Source organism: Paroedura picta, chromosome 3 (assembly GCF_049243985.1).
Source record: "Paroedura picta isolate Pp20150507F chromosome 3, Ppicta_v3.0, whole genome shotgun sequence".
In the NCBI taxonomy this organism is placed as follows: Eukaryota; Metazoa; Chordata; class Lepidosauria; order Squamata; family Gekkonidae; genus Paroedura; species Paroedura picta.
Window position 1 is genome coordinate 52,394,444 of NC_135371.1, and position 15,180 is coordinate 52,409,623.

The following is a 15,180-nucleotide window of genomic DNA, read 5'->3' on the forward strand; positions in this document are numbered from 1 at the left end:
ATTCTATGTGTGTGCATGCATGTTAAGTGCTGTCAGGTTGTGTCTGACTTATGGTGACCCAATGAATAAATGACTTCCAAAATGTCCCTTTATTAACAGCCTTGCTCGGATCTTGTAAACCGAGGGCCGTGGTTCTGTTATTGAATCAATCCATGTCATGTTGGATCTTCATCTTTTCCTGCTGTTTTCAACTTCTAGCATTATTGTCTTTTGTAGTGACTCTGGTCTGCACATAATTGCATAAATCCCTGTTTTATGTAAACTGCCCTGACCCTCAGGGGAGGGTGGTATATAAAAATAAATAAGTAAATAGACCAAATTTGATCATTTTAGCTTCTAGGAAGAGTTCATGTTTGGTTTGATCTAGGTTTGAAATTTTAGTGAATAAAGAAAGCTGATTCTGTTTGAGCCACTTGACTTTCTGCCTTGCACAGAAGCTATGGCACACGCCAGAACTTTTTAGCAGCTTTGGAGAAGGAGAATAACACTTGATCTCCTATCAACTCCATTTGAATTGATCTTGTTATTCATAGAGAATAAACTGATGTTTTTTAAGAATCACACAGGCTGCTATGTGCATTCTCTACTGCACAGTTCAGGATTAGATCTCTGAGGAATACCCACTTTGGGCTGAAACACATTAGGTCTAGAATTGTATGGTGAATTTTATATTATTTCAATGATGATTAGCCTACAGCGGGGTGGTCAAACTGCGATCCTCCAGATGTCCATGGACTACAATTCCCATGAGCCTCATGGGAATTGTGGTCCATGGACATCTGGAGGGCCGCAGTTTGACTACCCATAACTATGGGCTGTGCATATGTTTTTACCTTTTTAACCATATAAGCTGTGCACAATAAATATTTGGTGGACACCTAACCTTTTGGGTACGAACTTCAACACTTGGAATTTGACTTTTAAAGTGCTGTCTACCACAATGACATTTTGTATCACAGCTAAATATTAATGTACAAGTAATTTTCTCGTACCCAAGGCCAATCCAATTATTGATCATTTTGTACCATCTAGTTTTCACAATGGGGAAAGCACCTTAGCTAAGCACAATCCAACTCTTTGTATAAAAGAGCATTACTGTGTAAAAGATTGCATTAAATTGTAAACTGCAAACCATGGTTTTCCAACCAGGACAGACTGGCAAACCATGACTTGCTGACAAAGTAAAGTAGCACACCGATCTTAGTCTCTTTCACATTTGGACCATCCCTATGTGATGTCTGGTTCTCTTGTCACTTGAGAAGTACAGGTAAACCAGGTAATTCATGTCTGGTATAAACCCAATGATTCTTGTAATAGGATATTAATTTTTTTTTTCATTCTGAATTGAACAAAACCAGAACGAACTTGTTGTTGTTGTTGTTAGGTGCGAAGTCGTGTCCGACCCATCACAACCCCATGGACAATGATCCTCCAGGCCTTCCTGTCTTCTACCATTCCTCAAAGTTCATTTAAGTTTGCTCCAACTGCTTCAGTGACTCCATCCAGCCACCTCATTCTCTGTCGTCCCCTTCTTCTTTTGCCCTCAATTGCTCCCAGCATTAGGCTCTTCTCCAGGGATCTCCTTCCGTCTCATAAGGTGGCCAAAGTATTTCAGCTTCATCTTCAGGATCTGGCCTTCTAAGGAGCAGGCAGGGCTGATCTCCTCTAGGACTGACCGGTTTGTTCACCTTGCAGTCCATTTTAATGTGACTTAATGGAAGGTCATTAAAGGTCTTTTATGAAACAGATAAATGCATAATGCTTTGGGAATAGGAAAGGTATTATTTTTTGATAGAAAAGTGGTCTTTGAAAAAATTAGAAATAAAACTGTACTTCATGAGCAATATTTTTAACTTAGCAAGACCAAAGGGTTCTGATGGGGAAAAAAACATAAACTGAAATAAGGATCTTAATGGAGATGTAGGTAGCTGCTAATGAGTATACAAAGGTGCTTTGCAAGTGACCTGTTAGTCAGTTGCTATTGTTTGTGTGTTAGCTATAGTGAAGAAAGAGGAAAATAGCAGATTTCCATTTCCCTTGGCTGCAGCTAAGAAACAGCATTTCCCCCCCTTGAAATCAGACTGAAGCTTGTGCACTGATTCTGTTCTACCTTCTGATTGGTTCTGATCAAGCAGTAAATATGGTGTTTATTTTTGGGAAGCTGCAAATCTTCTCACAAAGAAGTGGCATTGTTAGGGATGGGCATGAACATAAACATTCAGGTTTGGTTTGGGGTTCTGAACCAAACAAAAATGTCCTAAACCAAATTGGGAAGTTAGGATCCCCTTTTGTCCTGGCCATGGATTACCACAGCCAGGAGAAAATGGGTGAGTGGATTTGCCTGGGAAGGGTTAGATGACAGGCGGCATTTAACCCAGCTGTTTTGCTTCCCTCTGCTTCGAGGTAAGGGGGAGAGAGATGGACAGAGAAATGGCTTGCAGTCATTTAAACCTAGCAGCTGATGGGCAGACCTACCAGGCTGTCAGGTTTAAATGGCTGCTAGCTATTTAACCAGTCAGTTTTCTTTTCTCCACTTCCAAGTGGGGTGAAGTGAAACTGACCAGTAAAATAGCCAGTTCATTTCACTTTCCCCTCTTTGAAGTGGGGGAAGCAAAATGGATGGGTTAAATGGGTCACAGCCTGCCCATCTCAGCTGTTAGGATTAAATGCTTGAACTTGAACCAGACAAACGTATAGTTGTTGTTGTTGTTAGGTGCGAAGTCGTGTCCGACCCATCGCGACCCCATGGACAATTATCCTCCAGGCCTTCCTGTCCTCTACCACTCCCCGGAGTCCATTTAAGTTTGCACCTACTGCTTCAGTGACTCCATCCAGCCACCTTATTCTCTGTTGTCCCCTTCTTCTTTTGCCCTCAATCGCTCCCAGCATTAGGCTCTTCTCCAGGGAGTCTTTCCTTCTCATGAGGTGGCCAAAGTATTTGAGTTTCATCTTCAGGATCTGGCCTTCTAAGGAGCAGTCAGGGCTGACTGCTTTGTTCGCCTTGCAGTCCAAGGGACTCGCAAGAGTCTTCTCCCTGCACCAGAGTTCAAAAGCCTCAATTCTTTGACGCTCTGCCTTCCTTATGGTCCAACATTCGTAGCCATACATTGCAACTGGGAATACCATGGCTTTGACTAAACGCACTTTTGTTGGCAGGGTGATGTCTCTGCTTTTTAGGATGCTGTCTAGATTTGCCATAGCTTTCCTCCCCAGGAGCAAGTGTCTTTTAATTTCTTTGCTGCAGCCCCCATCTGCAGTGATCTTGGATCCCAGGAAAATAAAATCTGTCACCACCTCAATTTCTTCCCCATCTATTTGCCAGGAATTGAGAGGGACGGATGCCATGATGTTAGTTTTCTTGATGTTGGGTTTCAACCCAACTTTTGCACTCTCCTCCTTCACCCACATCAACAGGCTCTTTAGTTCCTCTTCATTTTCTGCCATTAGAGTGGTATCATCTGCATATCTGAGGTTGTTGATATTTCTCCCTGCAGTCTTGAACCCAATTTGTGACTCATCTCATGATGTGCTCCGCATACAAGTTAAATAGGCAAGGCAACAATATACAGCTAAAAAGTGTAATAATCTGAATAGCCCAGCATTAAAAAAAGAACTACATTCCATACACTTCAGTTATTACACAACAGTATAGCAGCATATCTTTATTCATTCTGTGTTTACTAACCTGATGAGGTACAAGCCCAAGAGAGGTGGGAGGTTCATTCATTCTGTCATCACTACTGCTAGCAACAGCATAGCCTCTGAAAAAAATAAAGGATAAAGATTGCTATTTGTCATTGAAGTCCCAATTTTTAAAAAGTAAGAATGGCCCTTTCATTGAAGTGAACCTTATTAAATGCCTCCTTCCATCTCATTATAAAAGAGCAAATCAAGGGACTATTGCATGGATACATCTCCAGATGTAAGGAAACAATATCTCACCCTGATTTTAGTAGCTTTATCTTGAAAGGTCTTAGCATGGTGATTAAGCCCTACACCAGCAGCGCCTGTCAGTTTTTGGACTGATTCAGTTGCCCTTCACATAAGCACAATGATTAGGAGTGTACCGCTTGTGACTCTCCAGTACACTGGTGCAGATGGAAAGGCACAGGAAGCTTGCTGGGAAAAGAGAACATTTATTTTATGCCCTGCCCCTCTCTCCAATAGGGACCCGAAGCAGCTTACATTGCTCTTCTCTCCTACATTCTATCTTCACAGTCACAGTGTGCGATTGGCCCAATGTCCCCAGCAAGCTTCGTTGTCAGAGTAAGGAATTGATCTTGACATTTTAAGTACAACACTGTGCTGGCAGCTTCATTCATCTGATTTGCTTTCAGTGCCCCTGATGCTACTGAATACATCTGTATAGCACTCCACAGATGTATCTGTTTGATTCCAATTTGGCAGATTAGGCTTTGTCTTTCAAATGCACTGAGAGCAGACAGTCCAATGGATGTGCCAGTATACCCTTGTGAGAGGGGGGATCCCGAAGCACTATGCTCACCCATTTCACTCCTGGGGTTTAATAAACCATGTAGTGGAGTTCAGGTGCACGAAGTGCAGCTGTTGCTGGGACAACTAGTAGTGGATGGGGGATTTATCTTTCCAGTGCACCAGGTGGACAAACAATTGGGGCTTGCTGGACACAACAATGGGTATATGAGTCAGTATGAGAAGCTCACCCTATCTGATTCTGTTGTCAGGACACCAACTCAACTACGATTGGTGTTCTGACCCAGATTCCACAGTACTCTCCTCATCTGGGATCTGAACTCATCCAGAACTTTTAGTCACTACCCCTGTGCTTTCCAAGGCACCTTGCCTTTCTCTGGCCTGCTGTTCCATAACTGGTGGATAATGGGGTTCCATTTGACTATGGTGCAATTACTATACTTCGTGTGCCTTGCCATGGGGCATTATCACTTATTTCTTCTCTGTACGGTTATCTAATGCTCCTGCATATGTTGGACACACATGAAACAACTAGTATGGATTTCAACATTTAAAAAACTAACTATTAGTACAAAAATACTCTCATTTTAAACATCTGGGTTTTAATTTTTTTAACACTAGTACTTAACATTTATATAATGCTTTCACATTCTAAGCGATTTACATACATCTTCTAAATAAAGTCTATCAGTTTTATGTCCATATTGCAGTAGATGGCAGAGTGAGTAGCCATGCTGGTCTGAAGCAGCAGAAGAAAGTTTGAGTTCAGTGACATCTTTAAGACTAATCAAGTTTTATTCAAAATATATAAGCTTTCATGTAAATGCACACTTCTTCAGAAATGTGCATGTAGACAAAAGTTTATGCTTTGAATAAAACTTTGTTGTTCTTAAAAGTGCCACTGCACTCAAATTTTGCTCTGGGAAAGAAACAGTGATTTTTAAAAAGAACTGAGGTAGCAGCAAAGCTTGAAATGGAAACTTCCTGAATTAGGTCATTATCTGAGCCAGTATGTTTCACCATCTCTTTATTTCGTATAAATGTTCTAATTTTTGCTTTAATAGTTAAATATGAAAAAGGAATCTCTCCAATTGTCCCAAGTTAGAATGTACTAACATGGCACACACTTAACCGGTGTAATTAAGGATTTCAAAAATCACTTTCATGCAACGTTGCATTTTTTAGCCTTTATGGTACCATATCAGTACTTGTCCTAACTATTGTTTTGTAACATGATTATTGCTTAACTTCTGTTCAGCCACATATAGTTAAATCAATACCTCTTCATTTAAATAATTTTCTTCCCCTTCCGCATATAGTTTGACATTTTAAAAACGTGCCCTGACTAGGATGCATGTAACACTGAGTATGGAGAATGATTTCATTAAAAACTTCAAAAAATTACCCCTTTCCCACAATTGTGACTTACCCTTCTGGATGTTGCAAAATCGATACCATTAACTCTACTGCAAGGGCTCCTGCTATCATGGCTAAACCTGGTCGGCTGACTGTACATTGCTGATCTAATGTCCGATCCCTGGTGGACTACAAAGAAATGCAGTTTTCAGTGTTATACCTTCAATCTGCTCCATTGCACACATTGTTTAGAATTCTTTTCAAAAGAAACCAAGTCAGTACTGATTCAACAGAGGCGTTTCACAAGAAGACTGTCTTCAAATACCCTTAAAAACAAGCCAGAGAGAAGCCATTATTATGAAGTCTACTTACATCTCCTGGTGCTACAACATCATTGCAGAAGTAGCAACCAAGTTTATAGCCAGGAATATTTGAAAACAGTGATGATCCTAAAAGATCCGCTGATCCTGCAGGGTTGTTGCAGGGAGAATCGCCCACTTCTTGATGCTTTGGTTTCTTTAGCCCATGTCTCATCACCACAAAGGTGTCAAATCCCAATGCAGCATTGATGACCAACTTCATAAAAATATACAAAAGAAAACAAAGTGAAATTCAGGTCAAATGCAGACAAAAGCAAAACAATTTAAAAACATTAGTTTGGGTCCAAAGGTGTCACTGTGCCTGAACATCTACTGGGTCTCATCCCCCCCATCAAAGCCACCTACGGATTGCAATCTAATTCTAAGAGGGCTGAGCGATAGGATATCCATTTGGATGATGCTGACACTATTGCACAATTTAATTTTAGCTTAAATTTTATTTTATTGGATTTTCAAAATTAATGTTATTATGTTCACATGTTGTGCACTACCCTGAGCAGGTGTACTAGGAGGGTGGCATAGAAATCAAATAAATAATTTTTTTAAAAATGAAGAGAGGCTTTTCTCTTGGTAGAGTTTTCTTTTTCTTTTGCTAATTTCCTCATCCCACCGCAAACTGCCACTATTACCTTTGGTTCCCTCCATGACAACAGAATGTCAAGGGATTCGGCTGACTGAAGCACAAGATGAGAAGGAGGAATTTCTCATTCTGCAAGCTTTACTCCACTTGCAGGGATTTGGATACAACCAATTTTCTTTTTTAAATCTTTATTTTTGGCCGCAAGTTGTATTTAATCCGTGCTTCTCCTTGAATATGTTTGTGAAAAGACCTTAGATATTCATCATATACAGCAAGAATGACTATTCAACCATATGTTGAGCAATCTTTCCTGGCTTTTCTGGTATCAACAAATCTTTGGACAAAAAAAATGAAATTGCCCATAATTCTTTGATTCTTAGTGAATTACAGTAGATGGTTTATTCAATAGACTGCAGTGAGACTTCCCCAAATTGCATGCACCAATGTACCAATTCCAAGAATAAACACACAGTTCATTTATCTACCATCATTTAAAAGCAGGTTGTGGACTGAAGTGAGAGCAACCTCCGCAACATCAAACGGGATTAGGTGCAAGTGCATAGCAAGGGTATCTATATATTTCTAGATGGCAGAAAACGTTGCTGGTATCAACAGCCTACAGAAACTCCTAGACTATACACACACTACATTTTACATAATTGAACATATTTTATACATTGCTGGGAAATAGTGCTTTTGGAGATTTGGTTCAAGTGTTGTATCCTCCCCATAGGCACCATGAGCTAATTTGTTACTTCCTCTTTAGTGCTAGCCATAATTTGGCAATATATCCAACTAGCAAGAAAGCCCATTGCAAGCAGGAATGCAATGCGAGCTAGGACCAGGCGACACTGGGAGGTGCAGATCTCTGTGTGTGTGTGTCTCTCTCTCCCTCTCGCTGAGTATGTCTTGGTGTGACTCGCAGCAGGAGGCAGAGCATGTAATTAAGGCTCATTCTTAGGAGGGAAGGAGGGCTGGTGTGCAGTTTGGGGCAGCTCTGTCTGTCTCTCTCTCCCTCCATCACAGCAGGGGCATCTCTCTCTGTGTCTCTGTCAGCAGCTTGGGGCAGCTCTTTCTGTGTCTCTCTCTGCCTCCCTTGCAGCAGGAGTGATAGGAGGGAATGAGGGCTCTTACTCGGTCTGGCAGGGCTCTGTCTCTCTCTGTCTCTGGCGTGACTGAGAGGAACATGGCTAGCATCCAGGGAGGGTGGGAGCTTTAGGGGCAGAGCCAGTCAGGGTGCAGCCAGCATTGCTGGCTGCATCCTGGTCGCCCTATTCCAACTTGGACAGCCAGACACGTTCCACCCCCCAGGCTGTTTCACAAATATATAGAGGAATGATGGATAAGGCAAACTACAGTCTGTTTGCTCTTTACAAATCAGACTGCAAACCACCATTTGTTTCCATGTGCAATTCTGATTTGCAATGCAAGTCCAAGCTACAGTTAGAGGAGTCTGATGTAACTGCAAACTATGGTTTTGCAGAAAAACATGATCTAACTAATCAGACTGTGCCACGGGAGCACAGGGAGATGAACAACATCAGCAAACCCATCAGCAAACTCAAAGTACATCCACAAAGCGCCAAACAGAACTATGGCATTTCACCTGAAGACAAGCTTTTAAAAACTGCTTCCATGTGCCAAATCCATCATTGGTACTGAATTGATTGCTGCCTCTTTCAGATAACACTAACACAACTGTGACGTACTACATTTTACATTTACCAAAATGTTCAGAGGTATTTCAAGCAACCAGCAGCTTTTTATTTTATTTTTATACTAGCTTCAAAGCCCATTCCTAAGAACGGGCCTTGAAAGGGCCCCCTCCCCTGGCCCCTTGCCAGGCAGCTTAAGGTGGCTTTGGGCTGCAGCTCGCAGCCAGATCAAGTGGGACAGGCGAGGGCTGGGCAGCTTGTTAGCAGGGCCAGGACAGAGCTCCTTAGCAGGCAGTCAGCAGGCCGGGAGGCCCTCACCAGTAGGCCCAGCCTAGCTGGCCAAGAGGCCCTCGTGAGCAAGCCCTCCACCATGGCCCTTTGCCCAGGGCCTCTCCCCTTACCTGCTGCTGGCTCCAGGCACTGCGGTGTCTGAGAGCAAAGAGGTTAGAGTCCAGGATGGAGGGCTGGAGCTGCAGGGGCAGGGCCAATCAGGGAAAAACTGGCTGCACCATGATTGGCCCTATTCTAACTTGGATAGCCGGATACATCCCACCCCCCAGGCTGTTTCATACATATATATATATAGAGGAGCACAAAAATAAGGATATATTTTTTTTAACAGTAGCTTTTAAAAAGCCCAGTTGAAAAGCCTGATCCATGGTTTAATCAACAACCATAAATATCAAACGCTTTCTAACAGGCTAAGCAAACAGTGGTGTGCTGCGTATGGTATGCCTCTGTGGTACTAGCAGTGTCTATATACAGTACCTTCCTCTTGCTAGCAGCAATTACAGCTGGAAGCCATCTGCTTTCACGAGTGTCCATTAATAAAAATATGATATCATGCTTTTCAATTAGAGTTTCCAGCTGTGCCACATCCCTGCGAGCCTGCTCCATGGTGACTTCAGAAAAATTCACTGGGTGACCAGGCATGGGGATGCTCATGTTGAAACCTTCAGCATTCTAAGAAGGAAGAGTACAGAAAACAGGTAATACTTTCATATAATATGTTATTTAAGACATATGAGTTTTCAAGATAGCGAAAAAGAATGCGAAGTTGAATGCAAGGGCTTTTCCTGATAACAGAGGCTTCTTCTACTGGAGAAAAGCTCTTTATTAGAAAGGAATGCTGATACACAAGCCTACTGCTATAACTTATAAAAATCCACATGCCAAGTGAAGTCTTAAAGGCTCCATACAGTTGGAAATATTTAGGAAATGTTTTGTTTTAAATAAGGTAAATACTAAACACCTCAACTGTATTTAGTAGTAATCGTAAGGTGACAGGGCTGGTTTCTCTGACTATGTTTCAGGTGCAATCAAGTACTCATAGAAGGACTAGACTAATGAAGTAAAGCAAGCAGACAAAGTGCCAAACAAAACAGGTGTCAGCCCACTGGAAGAGCAAACAAGCGAGTAATACAGAAGGCTCACAAAAATAAAGCACACTTAAAGAGGCCATTTCATAAATCTCCTTGTTATTGGACAGCTGCGTTAGAAAACGTAATGTATAGGTGCCCTCACATATAAACTAGCAGGGAACACCAAGAGCCTTGCTGGACATTACAGTTTTCCCCGACAGATGGGGCAGCTGTCACTAATCTGCCCAGACAATGCTGACCCACTAATCACTACTGTTTTCAGGGTATCATTGTTTCCAAGCAGTCAATACATGAACCAGCTGCTGGGAAACTGAGATCCTTGCACAAACAAGCATAACGGTTGAGCATGGTGGATTGTGCAAAATGGAAGTTAAAAATTCATGTATTCAGTATTACTTTTAGGCCTGCTTTTCTTCTGACATAGTGGGGACCACAAACAACCAAATAAAAATACAAACAACAATAGGTTAAAGAGATACATCACTGAAATAAAAAGACTTTATAATAATGTAGAAAAACAATTAACACACCCATGGTCCACCTATTATCCTTATTATCCTTAAAGGTAAAGGTAAAGGTATCCCCCTGTGCAAGCACCGAGTCATGTCTGACCCTTGGGGTGACGCCCTCTAGCGTTTTCATGGCAGACTCAATATGGGGTGGTTTGCCAGTGCCTTCCCCAGTCATTACCATTTACCCCCCAGCAGCAAGCTGGGTACTCATTTCACCGACCTCGGAAGGATGGAAGGCTGAGTCAACCTTGAGCCGGCTGCTGGGATCGAACTCCCAACCTCATGGGCAAAGCTTTCAGGCGGCTGCCTTACCACTCTGCGCCACAAGAGGCTCTTATCCACAAGAGGCTCTTAATATTATTATTATTATTATTATCCTTAATAGGCCCCAAAGGCCCTCCAGTTTCACAGTCTGCCTGGGAAGTCAGCAAGGTGGGACACATCTTACCTTCTCCAGGTAGCTGTTCTAAAATAAGAAGGCAGTGATTGAAAACACCCACATCTAGACTATATCCTCTATGTGGGGGTGAGAAAGAAGAATCAGTATTATAAGCAGAAATGCTGGAGGGGTACAGACAAGAAGAGACAGCCCTTCCGTCATGTAGGCCATGAAGGGCTTTAAATGTAAGCATTAGCACACTGAATTGCCCCAGGGAAAAATGGTAGGTAATGAAATGATCTCAAAGTGGGAGTATCACACTCCCAACAGTCCACCCCAGAAAGCAAGTGGACTACTGAACTTTGTACCAGCTGAAGTTTCCAAATAATCTTCAAGGGCAGCCCGATACAGAGAACGTTGCAATAATCAAGCCCTGAGATTACTGAAACATGTATCCATAGTTCGGCTGTTGACCACAGAAGGGGTCAGCTTTATACCACATGCAGCCAAAAACAAGCATTCTTCTCTGTCATTTTTGATCCACTTCTTCCACAGAAGAGGTGGATCCAGAAGGCCTCTTAAACTCTTCACAAAATCCTTCTAAGAATGTTGGACTCCATCTACAACAGCAGTCTTTCTGATTGATATAACCTTATTCTTGTGTGGACTAGGGAAGAGATGGCAGCACCTGAGTCTTTATTTAATGTGATGAATAGCTGGATATCATCACCATGTTGAAAACACTCTAACTGTTGTATTGCAAATTCAATTTTGTGTTAAGATGGAATTATTTATGATACATAGATGATCTTACATGTTGCAAGCAAATGCATTTTACTTTCAAAATTGTACAATTTGATTTTGAGCTAAGATCAGCTTGTGTTTGCAAAAGAGACTTTTAAAAAGTGTGACAAAGCAATGGCACTTTAGTTATATAATGAAACTCTTGCAAATTAACCAGCTACACACATTTAAAATCAGTGCTATCAGGACAACAATTAGGTCATTTAAGTTTAATACTTGGGTAGATTTTCTAGTTCAATTTTTTGCAGAACTACTTTCTCTTAAAACAAGTAATATGGCAAGCAGTCTTATTAGGGCTATTTTAGCTACCAGAAAATAGCTTTTAATAGCTAATTGTTGTACCTTGTTTTAAACCACCACAAGCTGGCTGGACTGAGAGTGGCGGTCAATAAACAGAATAAAAAATTAATAACTAATGAGCAACGCTCCTTAGTCACCCTAGTTTTCTTATTCATATGAGGGATTAGCAAGCAGCTGGTGAGTAGATAACAATTCAAGACACAATGCTTAATCAAACACAGTATTCCAGATAACAGCAAGCTAAAATGAATGGCATTTAGGTTCCTGAAGAGCACTCCAGTTTCTTTAAATGCTAAGCTCAGAAAGACAGGAAGCAGTACTGCGAGCATATGAAAAATGTCTTTCTGACTAATCACTGAAGGAAAAGCTCCTGAGGCTATACCTTAACTATGCAATAATTGGAAGACTGGTGGTGAGAGAAATCACAATACACTGGTGAGAAAATTATTTCTCCAGCCACTGCCACATTCAATTATCTAATATTGTCTACACACCTGGTTTTTAACTTCCGTTTGTTAAGACTCCATGTACTAACTGAAGAGGCAATTGGACATGTAAATTGTACACAGGATGACCAGGCCACAGCTGACAACTGCAGAAACATTTAGGGGGCAGGGACTGGCACAGCGGCATCACAACAGCACACTGGCATCACTTATGGTGAAACCTGGAAATGTCATCATCAGCTGTTCTAGAATTTGCAAAAACTTCATGGAGGTGTTTCTGTAAATCCTAGAGAATCCCACAGCATCACTTCTGGTTTTCACTGAAAGGGGAGATGTAGGCACAATGACATCCCCATTTCCTCCCAATAGAGCTCTAGGTGTCAGTGGGCAACCAACTGGGCTCCTAAAACCCTCATGTATTTTGAAGATTAAATCATCAGATTAAAATATTTTACTTACCACTCCTGGGAATATTTTTTGAAGCCTGTCTGCTGCTGCAAGAGCCTTGGACTTCCCACCCCCAAGACAGTCTTCAAATTCATAAAGTGGCTGCCGTACGGGGTTTGAATAAGAGATCTTTGCATTATCCACGAATGTAATCTTCCTGACTCCCCATCCCTAAGCAGGAAAAAGCAGCATGTGAGCTCTTGTACAAATTAAAGAAAAAGAGAGAAACCTTTTAAATCACATAATCATTCTGTTCCTAATATTCAAAGAAAGTACCCATTTCACATTGACAAGGAAAGATACATTGACATGCTGACCAGTGAAACCTTCCAAAATGAGATTTGAATTCTTCTCAAGGGAAGAAAAGTCTAGGGTCTTGCTCAGCTCTACTGGCATAATATAAAAGTTTTCTGAAGGAATTGTATTTCCAGAAAATAGCTTTTTATCAGTAACTATCCAAAGCTCATTTTGGAAGTTTTCACTGGTCTGAATATATTTTGTTAATTTTGTAAAGGCCTTTGTATCAGAATAACCTCTGAACTATGCCAGAAAGATGCACTAAAAGAGGTCAGGATTGTTACTTATAATCAGGTAAGTCCACCTTATGATATAAAAGCCATTATACCAAACACTCCTCACTAACAAGTAAAATGAAATTGTGGGCAGTAATGATAATTCTCTTCAATATTTTATTCAGAACACATGTCTCAGCCAGGAGAGGGCCAGGCACTTAACACAATTCTTATGTCTGAGACACCTTTATTTTTGTGTGAGAGAGGGGGGGATTGTGGCTGACATAAACTTCCTCCATTCAAATAAAATCCATTTTTATTATTATTAATTATTATTATATTAAAATCCATTTTTCTTTCTGTTGGTGAGGCTAATGTATATTCTCCCTTCAGGGCTTTATTGTGTTTGTCCCACCCATGCCTTGCTCTTATAGGGAAAAACAGCACCAGCCTACTGGACTATGTTCTCCCTCACAACCAATTAAATGTTATTCTACCTCAGTAAACCACCACACACAAGAGACATTGCAAAGTTTAACAAATCAGTAAATCAAATCAATTAGACCCTTTGGGGGGGGGACGACGAAATAAAAGTCAGGACTAGATTATAGGTTTAGCAATATATGCCTAGTAAAATACATTTACTTTCTAGTCTTCTCTGAATCCCTTACTGACACTCTCAGAACATAGGACTAAGGGAACCTTCTAACCCCAGAAGAGAATTCCTATCTTTGGTTAGGTCTGGGATAATAATAATAAATCTAATAAATAATAATAATAATAATAATCTCCAAGATTCTTCCCTTAGCCAGTCCCTTTATATTCTTCCTTGTGAAAGCACATCTCCCTCACATCCACATTCGGTCACCCAACTTAGACTTGACTGTCTGACTAGCTCTGAGGTCTGACCAGAATTGACTGTCTCATGGCAACCTTTTTTCCTCCAGCCTCCAAAATTCCTCCCTCCTGCATAAACCAATCAGATCCCTTCTCTTTCTCTGACGGGTTAATTCTCCACACAATGGGTTCTGCAGTCAAACACAAATGACGGTTTAGGGGAAGGGGGGGGAAATCTCATTACAGCTCCGTCACACACACACATACACACACAATGATGTTTTCCTTGTCAAGCCAATCTTTTATTTAGATATAATACAACACAAAAACCATCAGTATTGTAAAACATCGTTTTCCTTCCAAAAGATTATTAATCTCAATTTGGAAGTACTTGTAGTTTTAATTTTTTTATAATGTAACTAGAAACTAAGCCCGCTGCACTTTAAATACAGCGGGTGCTAGCGGGCCTATAGAGTTCTGCGGGGGTGGCTGCGTGGCTTGGTGGCGGCCGGCCGCGCACCCGAGGCCGGGGATGGTCTGGCCTGTGAGGCTACCCCGACGGCTGCGGGCTGTTCCATGTCTCCTCCCCGGCGCGGCACCTACCTGAGGTGTAGGAGGGAGACAGTAGAGGGGGTCGTTGTTCTGGGACCGCGGTCGGTTCCGCCGTAGCCGCCGCCGCATCTCTCACCACCAGGCACTAGCGGCAGAGGTGCTGCCGCCGCCGTTGGGCCAGCCGCTGCCATAGGACACCGGGCGGCAGCTGCTCCAGGGTGGCCGAGTCGGCGGCAACGTGGCCTCTTCTGAGGTGGGGCAGCGGGAGGCGGGAGGCGGTGGCGGCGCTGCTGGTGGCGAGGCCGCTACCGCGGGGGAAGGCAGCACTGAGTCAGCGGTTGTTGGCGGCACAGCTGCAGGCTCGGCCGCGGCCAGGGGTCGCTGGGGTGGTGGGGATTCATCAGTCTGGCTTCAAGGGACCAATTGCGAGCCACGAGCCGCGCTACATGCGGCTCACAATTGGTCCCTTGCCACTGGACTGACAATCGCCTGCCGATTGGGCCCTCCAATTGTCAGTCAAGGGGAAGGGGTCTATAGGCACCCTTCCTCATCCCGGACAGGGCCCGCCCTTGGGGCCCTTACAGCT

The 15,180-nt window shown here is 42.4% G+C and overlaps 1 protein-coding gene across 1 annotated transcript in view; it reads right to left on the reverse strand.

Annotated features, from left to right (window-relative positions):
* The window catches only part of ATG7 (autophagy related 7), a 114,265-nt gene that overhangs the window by 77,818 nt on the left and 21,267 nt on the right, over positions 1 to 15,180 (reverse strand). Inside the window, exons 11-15 of the mRNA XM_077325688.1 lie at positions 12,706 to 12,864; positions 9,192 to 9,386; positions 6,181 to 6,384; positions 5,882 to 5,997; positions 3,686 to 3,761 (exon numbers count right to left, since the gene is read on the reverse strand). Of these exons, the coding sequence (XP_077181803.1) occupies positions 3,686 to 3,761; positions 5,882 to 5,997; positions 6,181 to 6,384; positions 9,192 to 9,386; positions 12,706 to 12,864 (750 nt within the window). The remainder of the gene's footprint in view (positions 1 to 3,685; positions 3,762 to 5,881; positions 5,998 to 6,180; positions 6,385 to 9,191; positions 9,387 to 12,705; positions 12,865 to 15,180) is intronic.